Source organism: Schistocerca americana, chromosome 5 (genome assembly GCF_021461395.2).
Source record: "Schistocerca americana isolate TAMUIC-IGC-003095 chromosome 5, iqSchAmer2.1, whole genome shotgun sequence".
NCBI classification, from domain to species: Eukaryota; Metazoa; Arthropoda; class Insecta; order Orthoptera; family Acrididae; genus Schistocerca; species Schistocerca americana.
In genome coordinates, this window is record NC_060123.1 from 605,501,747 (window position 1) to 605,527,395 (window position 25,649).

Here is a 25,649-nt window from a genome sequence, read left to right on the forward strand (position 1 = left end):
GCCCTGAGGCACACAACAGTGTGTAATGAGATAAGTATTGTCAGAATGCAAGATAATCTGGGTTGAGGAAAGAATCAAAGATGATGCAAAAAATAATAATTGGTGTTTCTACTGGCCACACCTTCTGGTATTGAAGTTCTAGGATCACATAAAGAGAAACCATGAAAAATGTTGTACATAAAGTCTCTGATCATGCTTAAGTGATTAAGAAAGATTTCAATCCCTGGGTGACAAACTTGTTTAAAACCATGTGGAGGGAAGATGATGTCGATATTACATTCACTGTACTTTCCAAAAACCCTTTTGAGCATTTGGTGAGACATCCCAGTAGTCAGGAAAATGTGTTAAAACAGCTGGCAACAATGCTTGAACATATCACTTCAGTGAATGTAGCGATAAGATTCAGCAACTGCAAGGCTACTGTAGCATCACTGGATGCTCAGATGGAACAAAAAATTATGAAAATAACACAGTATTTCTGTCTAGCAAGGAGACAAGAAAATTAGCTCTGGGGAGGAGAAAGTAAATTATCTATGACATCAAATTCAGAAGTATTGTTGGTTTTCTTCTAGGTAAGATATTGCTGTACAGTATAATGAGGAATAGGCAGGACCCACCAAGGATCAATAATAATGTCAGAATGGTACTACAATTACAAAGGTAGCTCTAAATTTGATAGAAATTTTTTACCTGTCAAGTTCACAAAAACTCTACGAAGTTTTGGTCCTACATGAACTTAGTCTGTGGATTAAATTCACTTCTCCAAAAGCATACTAAATATTAGGACATGTTTGTCATGCAATTGAAAACTTCATAACAACAAGACACAGTGTGTTGTTCTTCAGGGGAGGAATTCTCAAAAGCAAATGCTGCCTGTTGTATACTTCAAAAAGGTGTGATAGTCTTGTTACAACAACAACTTGACATACAATGTTTTTAGCTCATTGAGGCTGTTTTCAGACAATGCAGTGAAGTACAGGGATAACGCATTCTCATGACTTTGTAACAATCTTAAGAAAGACTTGAAGAGGATTAGCTACAAAATACTCGGTGTTCATAAAGTAATGTAATGCACATAAATTGATGATGGAAACTCAGTATAGTTTGACTGTGATTGGTGATCAGTCACTAGAATCAGTTAGAATGTCATATGTTTAAGAATATGTTCCAGCCTAATTGAATGTGAAATGATCCTACAAATCTAGCTGTAGGTATATTTGTTGTCAGCCCTCCAGGAAGCCCACAGCTCTTTTGTGGGATGTGTGTGTGGCACATATGGGGCCCCGAGCTATTGCAGCATCTCTTCTGTCCTAGCCTCCATTCTCTTCATCACATCCACTCATTCCCATCCTAGCTCCTACCCCTTTTGCCTCCCTCAGTGTTTCCCTGTACAACAACCCTGCTATTGCCTCGGTTCTGCTATTCCTGTGTGGTCTTGTGTCGCATTCCCACTCTGTTTTTCTTTTTTTTTTATGTTATTAAATGGTTTGGCCCTCCTTGGAGTTGGGAGTTGACCCCCCTTTCTAAATTGTTCCCGTAGTGTGAGCCATTGGACAATAGCTCCCTCTCTAGTATCTTGGGGAATGGGTCTCCCACACCTCTTTTGTCCCCCCCCCCCCCCCCCCAATTCCTTCATTGCCATAGCCTCCACAAAAAAACACACACACACACACACACACACACACACACACACACACACACACGAGTGTGTGTGCACATACTCCACAAGCTCACCAGCACAATAGCCAGTCCTTGTGGTGTACTCATTGGCTTAGCCCCTATGGCAGTACAGAGACCATATTTCTCGTACCTGTCACTGCCTTGTGTGTGCCTGGGAATGGTTGCTCATCTTTTTGAGACATTGGGACTTACAGCAGTGAATGCCATGACAGGTGGCTCTTGATGCAGCTGAGTGGTGCCCATAAGGTGAGCCCCTGATCGGAATGGGTGGTACCAGTGCTAAGCTCCACACTTCTGGCCACTCTTTTGTAGCTGTCTCTTCAGATAGGAACAGTTCTCTCTGTGCTCCTATTTTGCTTCCTCCCTGGGAGGAGGGGTAGGCCCAACTCCTTGGGACGAAACCCTTTCTCTGTTAATTGGTTGTTCCAGGATAGACGTGGAGCCTCCACCACTTACCAAACTTCTCTTTTTTTTTGGAGAACACACTGAAGATAATTTTGCTGAAGCTGATTCCCTTAGTAAGATGCGATCAGGTTCGCTACTGATTAAAACCTCGTCTGCCAGTTAATCAGCTTCCCTTTGTGCTTGTGAATGCCAGGAGACATTCTGGTGATCATTGGTCCTCACCAGCCCTCAAATATGACACAGGGCATTATTTGCTACATAGACCTTCTTTTTCACTTTAATGGGGAACTCAGGACTAATCTGGCATGCCATGGTGTTCATTTCATCTGGTGAGTCCATAGAAGTTTAAAGGATGATTGTGTCAATACTGGCACTTTCACCCTGTCTTTTGAGGGCGACACCCTTCTGGAAAAAGTAAAAGTTATGGTTTACCTTGTGATGTGAAGCCCTATATCCCATCTCCCATGTGCTGTTTCTGTTTTGGTCACATGTCTTTGCGATGTGAGATGACTCCTATTTCTGGTGACTGCGGCCGTCATCTCCATGTGGGGAGCCCTTGCACCACACTGCCCAAGTATGTGAACTGTTCTGGCCCACATTCTCCTCACTCACCAGATTGGCTGAACTATAAAAATGAAAGGAAAATTCAGAAATTCAAAACTCTTGACTATCTATCCTACTCTGAGGCCCGACAGAAATTCGACTGCCTCCACCTGTTACCTTTAACTTTTGCCTTCGCTTTTATTTTATTTATTTACACATCTACTTCCAATGTTGGAAGAGAAATACAAGGCTGCAAAAGTGTGCTTGGACCAGAGGGTTGGGGCTGCCAAAATCTGGAAGGTGAAAGACTGTTGGAGTTCTGTCAAAGGAATGGCTTGCTGGTTGGGAACTCTTGGTTCAGGAAAAGGGAGAGCCACAAGATTACCTGGTGCAGTCAAGACTTAAAGAGAAAGTCGATAGTTGACTACTTCCTGTAAGATTGTGAGATTAATAGGAACGTCATTGATATTAAGGTAATACCATCAGAGGCCTTGGATAGCGACCACCGTTTGCGGGTCATGAACCTGAGAGGGCCTAAGGATAATAAAGGAACAGAAAACCAGGAAAGACATACAAGGGTATGGAAGTTGAAGGAGGAAGAAAGCAGGCCACAATACCTACAAGTAGTAAAGGAAAGCATCCCAAAGGATGAACCAAAAAAGGTAGAAGAGGAGTGGGTAGATTCAAGGGAATGTTACTTAGTGTGGCTGAAGCAATATATGGGAAGACAAGCAACAAAAAGAGATGGAAAGAAACACCCTGGTGGAATGATAAAACAAAGGATATAGTACAGGGGAAGAATAGAACCTTTAGGGTATGGTTCCAGAAGAGAACAGTAGAGACAAGACAAGAGAAGAGTATCCGGCAAGAAAAAAAGAAGCAAAAAGAGTGGTGACAAAGGAAAGAAGAAAGTGGGTGGAAGAGTGGACCAGAATGATGGAGGAGGATAGTGAAGGTTCAGAAAAGGTGTTATATGGGATGATTAAAAGTAAGAGGAAGAATGGTACCATAGATTATGCTCTATGTTGAACAACAGTGTACAAGATGTAGAGAATAAGGAGGTACTCAAGAAAATTTGGAAGGAGTAGTTTCAAGAGCTCCTGAACGCGAATGGAGACCTGTATGAGGAGGAACAAGCCGAGAAGAAAAAAGAGGAGGAACAGCAAATAGAAAAAAACCTTACATGGGGAGAAGTGGAAGAGGCATTGGGCAAGATGAACGGAGGGAAGTCACCAGGTCTGGATGAGCTAAGAGTAGAGATGGTGAAAGCAGCAGGAGAGGTGGGGATACAGTGGTTATATTGAGTAATGAAAATTGTGTGGAGACAGATGATTCCAGAAGACTGGAAGAAGGGAATAATTGTCCCTATCTTTAAGAAGGGAAATAGAAAAGAGCACAAGAACTATCAGGGGATAACATTGACAGAGTCATTGTGCAAAGATTTTTGACAAAATTATGGAAGTACGAAATCGGGCAAAATTAGAAGGAAGAATGAGAGAAGAGAAACATGGCTTCAGAACAGGAAGGTCTGTGGTGGATCTAATTTTTGCTCTAAGACAACTGCAGGAACAGCACTATGAATATGGAATAGATCTACTAATGACCTTCCTGGACATTGAAAAAGCGTATGATAGTGTATGTAGAAGCCAAGCGTGGAAAGCCCTGGAGAAAAGAGGAGTAGCAAAACAGATTATTTGGAGAAAAAGGGAAATATAACATGGAAGTGTGACCTGTATGAAAGTGGGAGGAGAGAGATCAGCATGGATTGAACAGAATTAAAACATTTCTCATGCTCTTTGAGAGTTGCCTTCCAATAGAAATTTCTAAACAGGGTACTAACAGTAAAAGGCAGCCTGGGTAGCTGCCTAGCAGGATAAGGATATCATGTAGAACAAAGTGGGAATTGTATCAAAACGTTACAAGTAGAAAATGTTACAAGTAGTGACAATCAAGCTACAGTAGCTTATTAGGAAGGCAAAGAGTATATGGTATGCAAATAAAATAGCTAATTCACAGGATAAAACTAAAACAATAATGGCCGGTTGTGTAGGAATTGTCTGGTCAGCAGCACAAAGCTGACATTATAAAATCACTTTGTAGTAAAAATATTTCTGTTACTGATAAGTCAGATATATGTAAAGTATTTAACAATTATTTTCTGAGAATTGCTGGTAAATTAAATAAAAATTTAGTTTCCACAGGGAATCATACAACACTCTTGGCAAATGCCTTTCCAATATTGATGTCTGACATACTCCTCTGTGATACTGACAAGGTGGAGACTGAGTCAGTAATTAAATCATTGAAGACTAAGGACTCTCATGGATATGATAGAGTGCCTAGCAGAATATTAAAGTACTGTGCTGCACATGTTAGTGTGGTACTTAGCCATATTTGTAATTTTTCCTTTAAGAAAGGTCAGTTTCCTGAACATCTGAAGTACTCAGTTGTAAAAGGGAGAAAGGAATAATGCAGACAATTTTTATGCCATCAGTATTTGCTAAAGTGATTGAAAAGGCTGTGTATGAAAGGATAATTGATCATTTTATATCACACAATATGCTATCAAAAGTACAGCTCGGCTTTAGAAGTCGTTTAACAACTGAAAATGTTATATTCTCTCTTCTGTATGAGGTACTGGATGAATTAAACAAAGTTTTGAAGGCTACGAATATTTTTTTTTTATTTAACTAAGGCGTTTGATTGTGTTGATCACAAAATATTACGCCGGAAGTTGGGCCATTATGGAATACGGGGAGTAGCTCACAATTGGTTCACCTTTTACTTTAACAACAGACAGCAAAAGGTCATTATTCACAGTGTTGAGAGCGGCTATGATTTGGGATCTGAGTGGGGTACGGTCAAATTGGAGGGTGCCCCAAGGACCAGTATTGGGACAACTCCTGTTCCTTATTTATATAAATGATATGCCCTCTAGTAGTACGGGTAATTCTAAAATATTTGTGTTTGCTGATGATACTAGCTTGATAGTAAAGGATGCTGAGTGCAACACTGGCTCAGTTTCAAACAGTGCAGCTCATGACAAAAGTTAAGTTCATGGCTTGTAGAAAATAAACTAACGCTTAATCACAGTAAGAAACTAACGCTTAAATACTCTAACAAAGGATATTACTGTACCCCGTTACTACAGAATAATACTGTGGCAATATAGCATGAACGAGAGAAATTACGAAAGTAAAACTTCAGTTGCAAAGGAAATGCGCCACATACAACAACAAAACACAGTGCTCATACAAGCGTCTGCCACCAACAAAATGTGTCAAAGGCTTTAGGAAGACTATGCAATGCTTTATAACAACAGCATTATTGTTTACATTACATTTGTTTGAGCAGTTGCGAGCGGGCTCATGCGCATGCGCAGTCGAGTCGTGTATGAGTAGTACCTTCACCCGCTTCTGACTACTGAAGTGTGTCTGTTAGCTGTATAAGCAGTAGCAGCAAGCAGCCAGATACCACCCGTAAAAATTTTACTGGCACACCCAAGCTGCCAGATTCACTCACGCGCACCAAGCCCGGATCTAGGGGCCTTGGGGTGGGGGTGGGGGGGGGGCGGGGGCAAACCGGGATGTCTGCCCCAAGGGGCAATTTTGGGGAAGGGGGGGGGGGGGGGGACAAATTCACATTCTTAAGGGAAAAAAACCTTGTTTCACAAAGCATGTAGCATCCAGCGCGCGTTGGTCTATGGATTATTCATATGATTTTGAAACGTATCGCTGTTGATTTCTTAACATTTTTGAATGTATTCCAAGTTGATTTCTGAATGAATAATAAATGGATTTTTGAATGCATGCGTAGTGTATGTGATGTTTCTGCCAGAGGAATCTCTGTTGCATCTAGAAATAAACTTTCCTGCAGGCAAAACGGGACAGGGCTATACGAGCTGAGTGGAATAAAGCCAAACAGGCGAATGCCAATCACTGTTTGTTATGTGGTTGACGAGGTTTACGAATGATCAGCTTTGTTATAATTACTAGCGAAATCCGTAGATTTAAGACTACCAGAGTGCAAATAAACGACGAACAGGAATAACAGTTAAGAAAGATTACACATTATCTACTCGGTGTGTCCAAGAAAATGAAATTTTGACAGAAAAGTTTTGGCCAGATCACTACACTTAACTAGTGTACAGTCCCCAGCTAGCAGCCACTTAAGTTCAATTCTGGGAGTAGCGCGTAAAACATGTTGTACGGACATGTAATAATGCCTAAGCAGAGAATAAATTCAGGATAACTAAACTGCTGATTGTGGCAGGGTGAGTGAAGCTAACCAGAGAACGAGTCTTAACACTGGTAGGAATAGTTACAGAATTAGTGGTGACAGAATTGTTCATTGGAATGAGGAAAGAGAAGAAACAGGGACATCACACAAATTATGGAAGGATATGACGATTCCAAATTTACACAAAAATTTTGTACTACTGTTTTTCAATCTTGTGCCTGAGAAGCTGGAGCTTATGAATGAAATGTGAAACTATTTCCTAACATAAAGCTTTTTGATATTAGTATGTCTAATAGGCATCTGATATTGGTACTTCGTGAATTACATTCTGTCAGGCTATAAAAATGTGCCAAATAGTCTCATTTATTTGGTGTGTGTTACAGCTGTTGCAATATTAGACAGGCTTATTTTGTTTCATCTAGCAGACAGTGACAAAATAGACATAATCAGATCTAGAAATTACACCAGTCTTGCGTACTATTTGTATTTCCTTTTCCTTTTTTAAGAGTGACAGGCCGACTGGGAGCAGGAGAGGCACCACAGGATATTTTAATTCCCATTGTCATGAATATAGTTTGATGACATCCATTACAAAATATACATGTTTGAATTCCACAGAGCGAAATGCAGTGACAGGCAATAGAAGAACGCTGTGTGAAGAGGCGTGGCACTGCACTTTGGCATGCTGAAGGCCAAATATCACGTCTTACATTTCCTCAAACATGTGTGTTTTATGTATGAGTTTGTTCAGAAAGATGTGCGTTACAATATGAACATTTTTGAAAAGTTGATTTTTAAAATTTTTGGCATTCTATCTCAACCGCTTGGGTCGGGGGTTCAGAAATATCGTAGATCCGGGGCAGATGCGCGGAGCAGTCTGAGTTGTAGTGGGGAGGTGGGTAGTCTCCACATGACCCATGATTTTGCCGTTTCGAGTGAATTAAAATACATTCACATAATTACGGAGGGCTAAAATATTATTAGTTTCAGGTCTTATTTTATTTGCACATTCCTGACAGTCAAGCATTAATCGTCTTTCAGAACAATGAAGTTATTTTTGTCTGTTTGCTAAGGAGATTTGGCTTTTATTAATCTTTTCTGATGAGGCAGTCAATTTATTTGAAACGAAGTGTTTATTTCCATGCTACTGGCTAGTTTCAACTGTTCGCTGCATTTCATGTGCACGTTTTCGTGTTCTAGCATGTATGGCATTATGCCATAATAAAGAACAAACATGAGATAATACAGTACTATTAGTCCAAGAAAACTTGCACTGAAAGCTTAATGTCAGGTCAAGGCTTACTTCATTGGAAATCTGGACATGCAAATGTGCACTATAAACCGAATTATGCGTTGTAATATGGTTCACGAAATTCCAATGCTCTTGGAGTATCCTCTGATGTCTTGTTTCTTTTATGGCACAATGTAAGATCTTTAAATGTCTTACACGTACAAACATACGGGCTTCCTACGTCATCGTAGCTGTGCAAGAACCATGACGCCTGTTATCCGGCTCTCTCTGGCAACTACTGAAACTGATTTCTTAAATCACAGAGCGTTTGACTCTCATTTAAAAATCAACTCTTTGAGGACAAGCTATTAAGAAGAATTTCGAGCCCTGCAAAAGAGATCAACATTATGTGTGAAAGCTTAGCGTCTCTTGGAGCTTCTTAATCTACAGACAGTGGAGAGCCGGTGTAGTAATTACGATGATAAATAATAACTCGCACTCCCATCACATACTATGAATACTTTTATCCTCGCAGCATATACACAATGCGTGTAGCATAGAGCATGTACTACAGAGAACTGATCTGGTAAAGATACAGTTGTTCTCACTGCAGTAGGGTAGCAATATTATTGTGGGATGAGCCAGTGGTTCTACATCCCCACAAATCTTAAGAGACCAATATTATACATGAAAACTTTGCTTTTCATTATAAATGGAGATGGTATCTGTTCTTTCGGACATGTCCGAAAGAACAGATACCATTGGTGACCATGCAGCACTATAGAAGGAAATGATAAGTAAATCAAGACCCTACGCTGTCAGCAGGCGTTGATATACATTAACGGGGACAGTTGAAAATGTGTGTCCCGACCGGGACTCAAACCCTGGATCTCCTGCTTACATGGCAGATGCTCTATCCATCTTAGCCACCAATGGCACAGAGGATAGTACGACTGCAGGGATTTATGCCTTGCGTGCTCGTCGTGAGACCCACATTCCGAACTTGATGTCCACACACTACATTCATAGTGACCCTTCCCACTACACTCATTACTCGTGGTAGACAATCTGACAGAGTCCCGTAAGAGTTTGGGCAATGTGTGTGCATCAGCACAGGAGGAGGAGGTCAGTGGCTGGTTAGCCCTGACTATGTATATGGAGATGGTATCTGTTATTTCGAACATGTTGGGAATGTGGGTCTCACGGGGAGCGTCCTCTGTGCCTTCGGTGGCTCATATGGATAGAGCATCTGCCATGTAAGCAGGAGATCCTGGGTTCGAGTCCTGGTCGGGGCACACATTTTCAATTGTCCCCAATGTTGTATATCAATGCCTCCCACAGCATAAGGTCATGATTTAATTATCATTTCTTTGCTTTTCATGTAGCAACACTGTGTATATTAATTTAAACCATTAACTTTTCCTATTTGTGTGTTCGCGCCACTTAAAAGCGAAGTTCCTGTTGGCTGACTACATCACGTGTCCTATGCTCTGAATATCCGCTGTCATCGGGTGGCAAGATCACGTAACATGAGCTGTGACTGGCTTACAAAAGTGCATCGCAATCTCGATTTCAATGCTTCGGAAATTAACATGTGGTGTTTGGTGAAATGCGCATTTATACTTTCGTAGTACGAAAATATGCAGTGTACATGTTGGTACACATCAAAGATCTTTCCAAAACGGGTTTTTTTGCCCCCTCCTGAGTTTCGTTTTCTATAGTGCTGAGAAATTCAATGCCGGTGTACAAAACCATAGCCATTCAAAGGATTTATAACTTTTACAGTTCCGTGGGAAAGTATACTGCCACTTAACATGGAAAAGGTGTATTTTCAGATGGGAGAAAATTAATTTTTTCCAGGAAATCTGGGAATTTTTTTTCCTTGTCCACGTATACACCCTGTCGTGGCTTCCAATTTTCGACTGCCAATACCTGTGTTGCTCATTTTTGTTGTTGCTGTGCAGTGCATCGACATTCGTATCTGTACCTTGATGGCAAACCACTCAATATGGTGGACTCCTATCGCTATTTTGGGACTGGTGTTTTGATGCCCAGTTGACGTGGCTTTCCCATCTTCATCGACTAAAGCAGACCTTTCAGTCACAACGCTCTTCTGTGCCTCAGCAATATCAACAGGTGCACCGACTGCTCTACTCTGCTACTGCTCTACAAAGCATTGGTCCAGTCTATCTAGATTATGGGAGTCTCACATATGGCTCGGGATCATCTTCCCATTGTGGGGTATGGCGGGCATCTGACACCTTCTGGGCTAGCCCTGAGATCAGCCTCCTAGTGGAGTCAGGGGTCCCACCGCTGCAGGTTCTGCACCAACAATAGCTGATTGCTTATGTGTTATGCATACCCTGCTCTGTGGAGCACCATCTCCTCTTTCCAGATACAGAGATCTGCTTCCCAAAATGACGACCCAGGTCTGGGATTAAGATTCACATACAGTCCCTTTTTTTCAGAACTCCAGATTTCCCCTCTCCCACCTCTTCTCTGGGCCTGCACCTCTGTGGTGCATCCCCTGTCCACAGCTGTGTCTTTGCCTATTACAAGGTCCAAAAGACTTTGCTTATCATGAGGCTCTCTGCCATCAATTATTCTCCATTCTTGGCGTGTTTGGGTGTTCAGAAGTAGTCCATACTGATGGCTCAATGGTTGCTGGTCACACTGGCTTTTCTTATGTTTGTACGGGATGTAATGAACCCCTCTCCTTCCTGAATGCTGGCAGTGTTTTCACTGCAGAGTTTGTAGCCACTTCTTGTGCTCTTGAACATATCCGTTTCTACATCAGTGAGTCTGCCGTGATCCGTAGTGACTGCTTGAGCAATTTACGAGTCTTGACCTGTATGAACCTCGCCATCCCTTGTTTCTGATTATCCAGAATTCCCTTTTTGCCCTCGAGTGATGTGGATGCTTGGTAGTTTTTGTCTGGACCCGAGGTCACGTTGGGATCCTGGAGAATGATTCGCTGACATGTTGGCCAAGCTAGCTACCAGCAAGCTGCCTCTTGAGATTGTTATTCCGACACCGGACCTTCAGTCGGTGTTATGCTGTCATGTTCTAAGAATTTGGAGTACGAAATGGCGTAGTTTGATGTTGCTGAACAAACTACGGATGATAATGGAGACCACAAATTTGTGGGGGTCCTCCATGTGAGTCTTATCATAAGGGCTCCATTGTCCTTTGCCTGCTCCATATCAGCCATACTTGGCTGAGTCATGTTCATCTCCTCCGTCACGAGGATCTGCCCCATTGTCACTGTGGTGCCCATTAGCATGCAGTGGACTTCCTAACTCGATACCCCTCGTGTTAGCAGATGATGCCTCAGCAGTTGACCTGTTTTTACGGTTTATTCGTAAAAGAGGTTTTTATCACTCTCTCTAAGGGAGGGTGTCTCAATCTTGTCGGTCCATTTAAGAGTTCGCAGGACATCCTGTTGCCTCTGCTGCCCTGACCAAGCAGCGGCTATTGGGGCTTGGCAGTCTGCCCCAGTACTTGCCCTACCTGTTCTTTTGCTCTTCTTCCCTTTCTTGTGTGTCCTGTCTGACTTGGTGTTCTTCCTCTATTTTCCTGTGCTTCTCTTGCCCTGTCCATGTTACTAGTGTTTACTGCATATTGTCGGGTGGGGAACCTCTGGTGAGTGATGGGGGATGTCCTGCTCATCACAATTTCTGCCTTTGATGGTCCCCAGCTCCTCCCTGGTCCCTGGCTGGACAGAGTACCTGTTCACCAACCAACCAACCAGCCATGCCAGTTGTCTTACTGATATTTGTTGGAAGAAGAAGAAGAAGAATAAAGGGAGGGGCAGGAGGGGGGAGAGAGAATTTTAAGAAATGCCAAGCTGTCAATCATGGATATTTGTTTAATCAGTGCAAAAGCTTCTCAAAAACACCCAGTACATTCCATAAAGATATGCTGTGAGATATTGTACGGGGGAAAGGAGTAGCCTTACTCTCTAACTTCCAAGGGCTCACATTGTAATAAAGAGCCCAGAAACATACTGTTCCCTTCAATTTATACTTACCATAATAACCATGACAAATTTGGCCTCCAAAGAAAGCTGTAAATGTGGGTACTTACTAACATGAATTGGTTGCTGTATTAGCCTTCTGGTTGTTGTTTAATGTTGAATTAGTATCCAGGAATGTGAGAGTGACATTACAAATATGATCTGCCATGCTGTATGGATCTGTTCTGAAGTATTTAGTCTAACTATGGCCCAAGTAGCTGAAGCGTTGCAAAGGGGTGTGCATTACTTTGTTTACTGACGGATAACCACATCTCTCTCTCTCTCTCTCTCTCTCTCTCCCCCCCCCCCCCTCTCTCTCTCTCTCTCTCTCTCTCTCTCTCTCTCTCTCTCTCTCTCTCTCTCTCTCTCTCTCTCCCCCCCTCCCCCTCCCCCCCCCCCTCTCTCTCTCTCTCTCTCTCTCTCTCTCTCTCTCTTTCTCGCAGAAGGTGTACACATCTACTGTAAAGAGTCATGAAAATTTTCCCTCTTTCGCATATTACTGCTATTCAACTGGTGACACACGATAAACCTGTACCAGTGTATAAAAGGGACTATGAAGATGCAAAATTATGCTGTACTTTTAATCACTTCTTCATCTTTATTCAGCAAACAACTGTGGAGCACATAGCAAAGGGTACTTCCCACGGCATTAGTTATTAGTGCTTTTTCCCATTCCATTCACATATGAAGTGCAGTAAGAATGATTGCCAGAATGCCTTTGTGGGCCCATTAATTAGTCTTGTCTTTGTAGTCTATATGAAAGCAGTACAGGTGGGGCTGTAATATGTTTCTAGAGTCCTCACTTAATAATGGTTTGTGAAACCCTCTAAGTTGGTTTTCACAGTATAAGTGATATGACTTTAAGTGTTGTCAGTTGACGGGTTTTTGTTGTGTCTTTGGATTCATTTCCCATGGGTCAAACAAATCAGTGTTCACATGTGCTGCCCTTCTTTATACATGTTAGATATCCCCTGTTTGTTATATTTGGTATAGGCCCTGTGCACTTCACCAGTACATTAAGCTGGACGCATGATGGACTTTTTTTTTTCTTTTACTGCATTTTCCACAGCATCTTGCCAATGAACCAAAATCTGCCACTTGCTTTGCATTTGACATGAGACTGTGTAATAATTTATATCCCTACGGATGGTTATACTGCAGTGTTTGTGCGAGTTGACCAATGTTGTTGTCATAATATACTATGCTTTTCTTCTTCTCTTTTTTTTTAGTCAAGTATACAGTTTCACATTACTGTACATTTAATGCAATTTACCCCACTTTTGAAATCATATCAAAATTTGACTGAATATTTGTGCAATTTGTTTTTCCAGACAGTGCTTCATTATAGATAGCTACTTCATTTGCAAAAGTTCAGCATTAGTATTAATATTGTCTGCAAGGTCATTAATATTCAACATAAACAGTGAGGGTCCCAACATACTTCCCTAGGACACACCCAAAGTTACTACTACATCTGCTATGACTTTGCGTCCAAGATAACATGGTGTGTCCTTCATACCAGGAAATCCTCAGTCCAATACCAAATTTAGCTATATATCCATATGATCGTACTTCCATTAAAAAGTGTTGTTGTACTGAGCCAAATGCTTTTCAGAAGTAAAGACATATTGCATCTACATGACTGCGTTGATGATTAATTACAAGGGAACATTTCCAAGTGTCAATGAACGATCTTGATGAAACTTGGCAGGTGCGTAGATGGGCCAAAATAATGCAATGCCCCCCCACCCCCCTCACGCCCCCCCCTCCCCCACCCCCGTGTCACTTTTCAGGGGTAAAACACATCCTGAAAGATAATTTGGCATTATAGGTTTAGAGGGAATATCTTCAAAACGATGTTATATAAAAAATGTTTCTCTTATAAAAGATGGTATATAATTAACATTCTTGAAAACTGTATAATCAGCCTGTGTAAAAATTTACAATTTTGCAAAGTACCCCACCACCATTCATTAATTTTGAAAGATGAAAAACTCTATTACAACATAAATTAATGAAGCTTTCAAGCCACATACATCCCTGTGTATTGAAGCCGATTTCTTAAATACCATTTTTGGATAATATGCTATACACAATGTGCTACCAAAATATTTTCAACATACCAAATTAAAATATTGAAAGAGTCATTATAATTCCAATTATTTCTTTTATCTATGTTTGTTTTACATTTTAAATGTTTTTTTTTTTTTTTTACATTCATGGATTTTTTTTGTTTACCATTTAAATATGTGTATTTTATAATTGCAAATTATAAATAACTCATTATTATGATATAAAATAATTGCAATAATGATAACATGTTAGGAGCTGCATAAAACATAGTGTTTTTTAACACCATGTGCATAAAATTAACAAAATTTCTTCATGTAATATACATGATGGAGAAGACAATATAAATCTAAATTCAGCAAGATTTCAAATTGCCACTGGTGAGCCTTAAAATGTCATGATTTGTATGAGGCATATTTCACTACATCAGTTAGTGTTCACAAAGAGAATTGATTGTACACTAATGGCTGCAGCTCATGAAACAAACAGAAATAAAATAAATAACTAGAATAGTAATGAATGTTTTGATTTCACTTGTGTATGGCAATATTTTAGGTGCGCGTGTTGTCATATGGTTATCCTTGTAGGGTTAATACATAATGTTAGGGATTTAGCCGAGTAGTCTTAGGTGCTGCAGTCATGGACTGCGCGACTGGTCTCGGTGGAGGTCGAGTCCTCCCTCGGGCATGGGTGTGTGTGTGTTTGTCCTTAGGATAATTTAGGTTAAGTAGTGTGTAAGCTTAGGGACTGATGACCTTAGCTGTTAAGTCCCATAAGATTTCTCACACATTTGAACACATTTTTGAACATAATGTCAGGTGTTTATTTGCAACAACAAAAACAAATTAAACTTATTAAAATCAATCAAAAATCATTGTTCATCAATAAGTTAAGAGAGAGATTTTCGTATGTACTTACGTATCATCTTAAAATTACTAAAATACCGCAACCATATAATAATGAAATACTTAACAGAAGTCACATAGGACAGTCTCTGTAGTTTAATTTTGTTTAATATATTTGGCAACTGTTAGTAGACATAAACATTTTTTTATATTCATTCCTGCTACACCACAAACTCAGGTTAATTGTAGTACATTCACACTGGTTTTTTTTTTTTTTTTTTTTTTTTTTTTTTTTTTTTTTTTTTTTTTTTTTTTTTTTTTTTTAAGCATTTGAAAGCTGTTTCCAGGGCTTGAAATGCTTCCACATGAGATGAGATGATGAGATGGTCCTACATCATTTTCTGGATCTACATTTTCTACTGTCTCATCTTTTTGCATTACCTGCTGTTCATTTGCCTGCAGTACATTTGCAACAATACCATCATTCAATATGATCTGAAACTGTCGTCTTTACCACCATGACTAAGCTACCCTTTCATACCATTTTATTTTTAAGCAGTAACACCACTCTCTTGCTCTTTGACATTTTTAAGGACAGATGTGAAACAGCGCAGCAGTGTAACAATTGGCAACTGTCTAACCCAAACAATAATGTAACCTGCATCATCTAACTCAAACAATAGTGAAACATAGAGACAGAGATTATTTGAGCGGATAGTGCCAAAGATATTTGCTTTTGGGTGATGATCCAGATAATCACGAAGCTGAGGTCCGTATAATTGAGTCTCCAATGTATGTTGAAAATACACTGACAACACATTGTGTACAGTGTATTTTCCAAAAATGCTAGTTCAGAAACCCAACTTTATTGCATATGGGTGTATGTAACTTGAAAAATTCTTTAATTTATGTTGTAACAAAAGTGTTCGTTTTTCAGAATTAATTAATGGTGGTTGGAAATTTTGCAAAACATCTAATTATTACAAAATTTGATTATACAATTTTTAAGAATGTTAATTATGTATCATATTTTATATGAGAAACATTTTTTATATTTCATCGTTTTGAAGATGTTTCCTCCAAACCTAAAATTCCATATTACCTTTCAGGATGTGTTTTAACTCTGAAAAGTGATATTGGGCACAAGAAAGAAAGAAAGAAAGAAATATGTATTGGATTATTTTGATCCCTCTTCACACATATGCCAAGTTTCATTAAGATTGTTTATTGACACTTCAGAATGTTCTCTTGTCAGACCTAGGAAGATAGGAGACAAAGATCTTTGTCTCACGTCATGTTCTCATTGTGTAGGTCCCTATCATCCTGCTCTTCCTTTGTAACCTTTCTCAGCCTATTCCACTGCCTCCATGAGGAAGAAAGATTAGTTCTGAAAGTTGTATTTTTCAGTAAGCTACACATGTTGATGGGTGAGTCTATTGAGGAGCTCAGTTAGCCAACAGGGGCAGTAGATCTGTTGAAGTTAGGCTTCCTATACAGGGATTTAGTCCGCACTGCTTGTCTGTTTCTATAAGCTTAGTGACCTCTGTTGGTTACTATGGTGGAATATGCTGTATCTTGCAGAATGGGAATGCATCTTGCTAAACCTGGATCTGAAGGATGGTGAAAACTTCTGTAAAATTGGCCTTAACTATACAGTGAGCAGTGTACTGATGAGTTGGTTGTCAGTTGATGCAGAACAGTTAATAACTTGCACTCTCTGGAGCTCCAGCTGCATTCCAGTTTAATTTTCCGAAAATGGACCACTGGTTTAAACTCACACACAAACCATTGAAGTTTTGTCTACACAGAAACTACCGAGTAATACGTAATAATTAGTGTGTAAAAATTTTTTATGCTTATTATCACAAAGGAGAAGGAAAAAAGGCAAATTATCTCCCTTTTATATTCCGGAAGTCCTTGAATAAATTGAGGGATCTCCTAAGCCTGGGGTGACAAGAACAGACAGATTTTTTAATCAATCATAAGACTCCGTATTAGCAACATGGGTTGCAGATCTTAATAACACATCAGATGATCACATCCACTTGGCAAGGGCCCTCTGATTCTGTTCGTTGTCTGATAAGTAAAATGCTTCCTTTTGCCTTTATTTCTTGATAATGTCATATTATATGCACCTTGTGCCTCTATGGTAATACTTTTGTTTGATTGTACACTCTGTTTACACTAGCAGGAGTAGACTCACAAAAGTGTGTCTGTAGGGAGAAGGGTTTGTTTAGGAGTTTCTTTTTTCTGTAATGAACATACTAATTTCTTACTGTTCTTTTTTTCCACAGGTGCAGTACTACTTAAATCTGATTAAGAAGTTTGAGATGGAAAAGCATTGGGATAGTGTAATAAACTTAGCTACAATTGGTCTTAGCAAAGCTAAAACAAATGAAGACATATGTACATTTCAGTCTATAATATTTTTACAACACATGAAACTGGGACATTATGTTGAAGCATTTTATATACTTCCACAAATGCCAGTTTCTGTATGTCGTCATGATTGTATGCGACAAGCTATCGTCACTTTGACAGAAAGAAATCATTTTGATTATCTTCTGGAGTTTCCTTGCCAGGATATGTACTCAGAATTTGAGAGTATTCTCTTATCAAGAGCACGAACTATGGATTTACAGGATTCTCCATACTACAACTTCATGTATTCCTTCTTCATCAAAAGGGGACAGCTATGGGATGCAGCCAAAGTAATGTATGAACAAGGATTTCGCCTAGGACGTGAAGGAGATGGAACTCTCTCAACTATAGAAACACAAAGTCACTGCTATTTAGCTGCAATTAATATCCTCTCACTTCTTGATGAAGATGTGGCGTGGGTTGTGAAGCCTATTGAAAAAGTCCCAATGGGAAATGGATTATTGGACACAGAATTAGATGAACTAGAAGAGGCACTTGGTGAAGAACAGGAACATGAAGTACAACTCGAAGAGTCACATGAAGAATTGAAAGAAGAAACTATAGATGATGCCATTGAGGTGAAACTGCAGGAAGATGTGTGTGATCAGCAGAGGAAGGTAAATGAGGTGCCTCAACAAGAACAGGAAAATGACAAAGATGTGGAAATTGTGGGAGAAGTAAAAGAAAGGCTTACCAAGGAGGAGAGGTGCAGGAGAGCTCTAGCTGTTATGGAGGAATTTGAGAGAGAACTTGAAGAAGAACTGGAAAAAGGTGTCGAGGAAGAGATGAAAGATGAGGAAATGTTAAAATGTGAAAGGAAAGATAAAGTACAGCTGTTAACTGTTAATGAAGTGCGTAAGGAATATAAGGTAGTTATGGCAAAAATAAGACTGATGAAATTCTGTCCCAGAGAATACTCCAACATGGCGCCTGGTTTGGGAGTAAATGACTTTGTGGCAGTGCTAACTAGTGTTGGGTTATATGAATTAGCACTTGAACTGTGTGATACTTTTTCTCTCTCCATGCAGTCAGTATTTGAGGCACTCACCATGACCTGTATTTCACTGTCAACATTGCGGCGTTACACCACTGAGGACTTGGATTATGCTTGGCAGTGGTTACATGAAAATGGTGTGTCAAACATTGTGGTCAGTGAGCACAATATAGTAAATCTTGCTTGGGGCCTATTGGAAACTTTGTGTGAAAAATATGAAGGACAAGATGACACACAGCTACACAAGGTTTGTCACATTCCTTTTATTTTATTTTTTAATTCTTCCTATTGAAATTATTCCTTAAGGCTGGTAGTGTTTTGTAACAGTAAACTCAGATGTAGAGTTCTGTACGGATGGTGTCTGTTTTTTCAGACATGCAAATCCAAAAGAATAAACACCATTGACTCAGTCAGCAGGTGTATTCAGTACATGCCGAAATAAATATCCAACATTTAGCTGCAGTGGGGTATTACAATATTTCAATGTGGATGCACACCAGTATGTGAACCCTTGAGAGAGTGTGGTTAGGCTGCAAGCAAGTGGATTAATCGATAGGAGGTGCTGCTATGTAGTGAGTGACTTTTGGGGGTTTTGGTTGGACTGGGCACGCTTGGATAGCTGAGGCTGTTTGACCGCTCACATAAAGCAAGAAGTTTGGGTTTGACTCCTGGTCCAGCACAAATTTTCATCTGTTGCCGTTGAGTTAACTCAGTGCCCCACTGCAGCTAAACATCAGATATTTTTTTCATGATGAAAGGTATTGTAATCATTCTGGCTTTTGTATTTCATAGTTCATTCTTTTTGTAATACTGATTTCAAAGTATTTTATGTTCTTTCTTTTTGTGATTTATTGCGACAACCTGAAATTTGTTACTTACATAACAGTGAGTGAGTAGCTGTAAATGCAGAATATAGTATATGTGTAATGATATCTAATTTCCAAGTCAAAAGTTTTGTTTTGTTTAGAATGGAGTGTTCCTGGTTACACAAAGTATCCTGCATCAGTAGATTGGTTCATTAATGTGTTATCAAATACTAAAGCAGTGCACTAATGGAAAAAGTAATACAATACCATGCAAACATTTGCATGCCCATGACTTTTAAACTTATTATCCAAATCATAAAGTAGGCAGTAGATCATACAGAATGAAAATTATCATGTTGTTGGTCACATGAGGTGTAAGGGTGATGGAGCATCAGTGACATTTACTGTTTTCCGTGGACATCTCATAGGCAGCATCTGCCGATCACAGATTTCTTAAAAGATGAGACTAGATCTGTAAGGTCTGCTACCCGTTTCAGATGACACAATCGCATGATTGACAGTGAAGCAATTGTGGAGGCTGGGGAAAGTAACATCCTAGAGCACATGAAGTTCAGTGTTGTAGTTTGTGAATAAGCTACTGAAGCTGCGTACCTTGTAGATTGAACATGCATATCATTCACTGTGAAGAACTGGTTCCTCCTATACAGTACTGGTGTGGGAGTATTCACAACATGTAACAGAAGCAAGTTGTCCACCTTCATTTCTCTATCATGGCCAACTCCCAGAGGTCCCACAGCTCTTATGCATGACCCCAAGCTATTGCAGCCTTTTTTCTTTCTTGGTCTGTTTTCCCTTCCCCATGCTCACTCCTTCCCATCATCACTCCTCCTCCTCCTGCCCTCTTCCACACTTTCTCCCTCAGTGTTTCCCTTTATGACGACCCAGCTATTCTCTCGGTTTTGATATTTCTTTTCGTTCTCATATCCCATGTTTCCACTCACTCACCCCCCCCCCCTTTTTTTTCCCTATAGGGGATGACCTCCCTTTCTAAATTCTGTTTCCATAGTGTGAGGCATTTGGTGAAAAACTCCCTCCCTAGCATCTCTGGCACACGTTCCTCTCCCCCCCCCCCCTTTCCTTCCCCACCATAGCTCCCCCTGCTGCCTCCCTCCTCTCCCCCCCCCCCCCCTCCCCAATCTCCTGCTAGGTCACCAGCATATGTAGTCACTCCATTTGGTGGGGATGTTATGTGCCCATCTGGCTGAGCACACTGACAACACAGGGCTCTCACTTGTGATATATGAGCTGTCATTGCCTTGTGTATACCTATTACTGGTTGCTCATTTTTTTGGGGCCGTGCCATGCAGCCCTTGGCCCGGCTGGGGGCGCCCATGGGGTGAGCCCTTAATCGAAGTGGGTGGTACCAAGGTGGATGCTCTGCACCTGAACCATGCTAAGCTCAGTACTTCTGGCCCCTCCTTGTGGCCTGCTGTGCCCTGCTGTGGACTTAATCTTCATGACTCGCTACCCCTGGTGTAAGCAGACAGTGACTTAGCAGCTGACCTGGTTCTACAGTTTATTCATGAAGTGGGTTTTTTCCACTTTCTCTGAAGGAAGGCACGTCAGCCCATTGAGGGTTTGGCAGGATGTCCTGTTGCCTCCAGTGCCCTGAGTGGACAGCGGCTTGTTCTACCCTCTCTTTTGCTCTTCTTCTCTGTTCTTGTGTGTTCTGTTTAACTTGGTGTTCTTCCTTTCTTTCCCTGTGCTTCATTCATCCTGTCCATGTTGCTAGTCTTTCCTGGGTATTGATGAGTGGGATACGCCCAGGTAAGTGGTGTGGGGTCCCTCAGTTCACTTTCTGCTTTTGAGGGCTTTCGGCAGCTCCCTGGATGGGGCACCTTGCCTGCCTTTCTTCCTTTCCTCCCTTTTCTTCTTCTGTGTTCATTTCTCTAGGCTTTTTGTTGGGCGTAAGTAAATTTCAGGATTTTCTTTCATGTGGTTTGGCACACTAGGCTCTTCTTTGGTGCGTAGTTTTGTTGGCGTGACTGTTTCAGGTAGGAGGGACTGAGACCTTGTAGTCTGGTCCTTTTAATCATTAAACCAACCAACAAATGTATCATTACCAAGCGGGGAGTGGGGGAAATTCTTTGCTGTTCCTTGGCCAGATGGTGAAAGGCTGAAAAGTTGGCCTGCTGGTATTTCTGCAGACAGATCAATTATTAAATCAGCTGTATAACAATTCCACCCATTGTTCATCTACCTATATCAGAAGCAAGCCTAGTTAACAGTCATTTATATCTTAATATTCGAAAGGTTGGGAAAACGAAATAAATCTGTGATAAGTATATAACACTCAAAAACTCCCCAACCAGTGCAGTTGCAGTTGTGTAAGTCCTGTAGCACTCCCCACTTAGTCTAGGAACTTAACCATAGACTTTGGACCTGACAAGGAAATTCCCATCGCACCCCTCTCAGATTTAGTGGTACAAGGGCTCAGTGGTCAGCCCGTCAAAAACTGAATACAGATCAAGCATGAAACCAGGTGGAAGGTGTTTTGACCTCTGTGTCTGTGTGTGTGTGTGTGTGTGTGTGTGTGTGTGTGTGTGTGTTGGGGGTGGGGGTGGGGGGGGACGACAATAGAAACAGTGGACAGTCCAAGCACATCAAGAGCAACTGAGAGCAGTGTGGAACAACTATGGCGTCGTGGTTAAGTGGTCACAGTATTAATCTGCAAAGCAGGCGAGCCATGTTCAAAGATCCCTAATACCAACGCTGTTCACTGTATTCAAATTTGTGTTTGTGTCATGGTGTAACCTCCATTTTCAACATCGAGGGATAAGGAATGGACGTATAATGAAAGCTGATTTTGCACATCTACTCTATTAGCAGCCGAAAGGAAGTGGCTTTCGAATGCGAATTGCAAATTTTTGATGACAAGGTGACAAGTAAACCGAATCCTCCACTGGAAACCACATCTGGTGTGTCATACACAGCATTAGTGACAATATGTGTGTCATACGATAGGAATCTCTTATTGATGCATCTAACTTGCGCACCTGATGAATGAGTGAGAGATGCCTCCTTGCCCGGTTTAGGTGGTTTGTATGAATGTGATAACTCCCAAGGAAATAATGAAAACACAGTAGTGTATCACATAAGTTGCAACAAATAAAAGCAACAGTTTCACAATTACACTTCCCTGTGCTCTACCAGAACACGTTTTTAACACTTTTTGTGTTGCATTCTGTTTTGGAAGTTCGGCTGTTGAATTCCTTTGTTGTAACATGGTTCACGCCTGTTTATTTATTCTTTTCATTACCTTGACATGTGTATGTGGTATCTTGCCTGCTCTCACTTTTCATAACATAATTTTGTGAAGGGGGGGGGAGTAAATGGCACAAGGGAGTTTGGAACATGGCTTGTCTGCTTTGCATTCCAACACCGTGACCACTTTTTTGCTTTCTTTTCACAGTTCAGTACACTTTCTTCCTGTTTCCCTGCTTGATCCTTGTTCGGTTTTTGACAGGTTGCCCACTGAGCCATCTTACCACTACATCTGAGGGGGTTGCGATCAGGAGTTTACCTTGTATCATTCTAAAGGAACTGTGGTTTTCTGAGTGGAATGCCATTGTCACATCCATAATAGCATGACATGTCAAGAATCACACAATATCAGCAATGTAACTGTCCTGTAACATACTAACCCAAGTGAAGCTGCATGGATGCTCATTCAAATGACAGAGCCATTACAAGCCTCAGGAACCTGTTTGGGCTTGAAGAAAGCAGAACTTGACTGGACATAAGTTAACTGTGTATGTCTGGGCTGCTGTCTTCAGGAGCAGAGTGGTTTATCCTCTAAAAGGACATTTTGGTAGGTGGTGTTGCTGAAGTGGTGTCAGACCACATGGAAATAGTGGCAAGCACTTTGGCAAAAAGGAGGAGAGGGGATGTTAAGCTTCATCAGTGATGAACTTTCACATCTTTTACCGTTTTACTTCCAGCAGTGTGGCCGTGAAGTATCTTAGGCCACCTACAAGTCAGTGAGGCTTGAAACTTGTGTTCTCTGAAGAACATAGTGCATAATAAACCACTGCAGTTTAACTTCTAGCGTAAACCACAATACTGCTCTTATTCTCCTCAGATATGCAAGGTGTGATTAAGAAATAATTCATTTTTTTTTATTCATGTAGATCAGTGTTATTCTTCAAAATAGTCTCCATTAGAATTAGATACTGGTCACTTGCATTTTCCAATCCTGAACGTGGTTCACACCTGTTTATTTCTGTAACTTAATCTGTAACTTAATCTTTAGTGGTTACTGCTGTATACGGGGGCTGGGATATCATAACTATTTCTTCCATGCAAACGGCATTGAACTTTCAGATAGTATCCTCTATTGATCATTCTCCTGCTACAGGAGCCGTGAACATATTCTCAGTTCAAATATAATAAATTTCCTTGAGACGGAAAAGCTTTTGCCCACAAATGAGCACTGATATACAAAGCGTTGCTCATGTGAAAATCAGCTTGCCATTTTCTCACACGATATCTTTATCGAGCCACGGATGATAGGCAACAGGCAGATTCTATATTCCCAGGTATGGAAAAAAGTTTTGGCACAGTACCCCAATGCTGTCTGTTAACGAAGGTATGAGCATGCGGAGTGGGTTCGCAGGTTATGTTAATCCCCCCGCAAGGCACACACTGCTCTTTGATGGGTTTATGCTTGGCTACCATGAGGCCCAAGCCTGTGCAGCATCTTTTCCCTTTCGTGCTGCATGGCTACCCTCTTGCCATTCTTTCCTCCCTCCCTTGGGGAACAAGTCTGGGATGTTTTTGAAAATGTGTTCTGCATATTCAGTCGCCGATATCAGAGCAGTTTCTCCATTCTCTTTCATTTCTTTTTTTTTTGTTCCCCTTCTTCTATCCTTCCTCTGCTTCGGTGTTTGAGGTTCATCTTTTTCTTCTTGCTTCCTGTGCACTCCTAAAGGCCAACCCATGCATATGACGCGTAACAGGTGACTGGGTAACGCATAATACCCAGCCCCAGGTTGACAGGTAGGATTTGCATGTACCCCTGATAAAGGTCAGGCCCATGGAGGGGTGATTGCTGGAGCTGCTACCATCCCAAATTGCCGATTGGTCTCTCTGTCAGGTGTTTGGGAGGAGTGACGTGAGGTGTGAACAGTCACCTAAGGCGGTTGCGCCCCCTTCTGAGGGGGCCCCCAGTTTGAAAGAGCGCGCCATCGGAGACATTGATAGTCATGGGGGATTATCTCACAGTGAGCCAGTCATCTTTTTCACCATCAACACAGGGTGTATACGGCCCGGGACAGCTGGAAGATCCAGGGAAAACCCGGGAATTTTTTCATCCGGGAGAAAACCGGGAAAAACCCGGGAATTTTTTAGAATTCTAGTAATTTTTCATTGTTTTAGTTTTCAGGTTAAATTTTTGTAACTTTGACTGGTAAGAACCAATACTCTAACATAGAATAATTCTGTATCTCGCTATTGCTTAATAATACTGCAGCAATAAAAAACGAACAAGAGAAAAAAAAAACGAAAATAAACCTGAAGTCGCAAAGGAAATGCACCATACGCAATAACAAAACACAGTGTTCATACAAGCGTCTGCCTACAGCAAAATGTGTCAAAGGCTTTAGGAAGACTATGCAATGTTTCATAACAACAAATTGCCTCTGATGAGTGTGACGTCACAACTGTTCACATTAGATTCGTTTGAGCAGTTATGAGCGAGCTTATGCGCATGTGCAGTTGAGTCGCGTATGAGTAGTACCTTCTCCTGTTTCTGATTACAAAAGTGTGGCAGTTAGCTGTATAAGCAATAGCAGCAGGCAGCCAGATGCAATCCGGAAAAATTTTACTGGTGCGCCTACGCTGCCTGATTCACGCATGCGCAACAGGCCTGGAACTAGGGGGTGGGGACAAACCCTGCCCCAGGTGGCAGTTTCGTGGAGGGGGGGGGGGGGAATTAATATTATTGAGGAAAAGGACCTTATTTCACAAAGCGCCTAACAACCAGTGCACGGTGGTCTACCGAATGCCAATCGCTTTTTATGTGGTCAACTGCGTTTGCAAATGATCAGCGTTGTTATAACTACTAACTAGATTCAGACTTCCAGAGTGGAAATAAACTACTAACGGGAATAACAGGCAACAAATATTGCGTATTGCCTCCTCCGTGTATCCAAGAAAATTTAATTTTGACAGAAAATTTTTGGTAAGACCACTACATTACTAAGGGCCAGTAATACAGTCCCAGGCTTGCAGCCATTAAAGTTCTATTCTGGGAGTAGCGCGGAAAACGCGTTGTACGAACACGTAATAACACCTAACCGGAGAATAAATGCGAGTAACTAAACCGGTGATTGTGGCAGGGTTAGTGAAGTTAACAGAAGAATAATTTTTGACACTGGCA

At 41.0% G+C, this 25,649-nt stretch overlaps 1 protein-coding gene across 2 annotated transcripts in view; it reads left to right on the plus strand.

Moving 5' to 3' along the window:
• Positions 1–25,649, plus strand: part of LOC124615489 (nuclear pore complex protein Nup160 homolog) — an 87,973-nt gene that overhangs the window by 34,906 nt on the left and 27,418 nt on the right. For both annotated transcript variants that reach the window (XR_006979793.1, XM_047143430.1), the window contains exon 3: positions 17,323–18,690. Coding sequence is in view for 1 of the 2 variants with exons in the window: in XM_047143430.1 (XP_046999386.1) it covers positions 17,323–18,690 (1,368 nt within the window). In the remaining variant the exon portion in view is untranslated. The remainder of the gene's footprint in view (positions 1–17,322; positions 18,691–25,649) is intronic.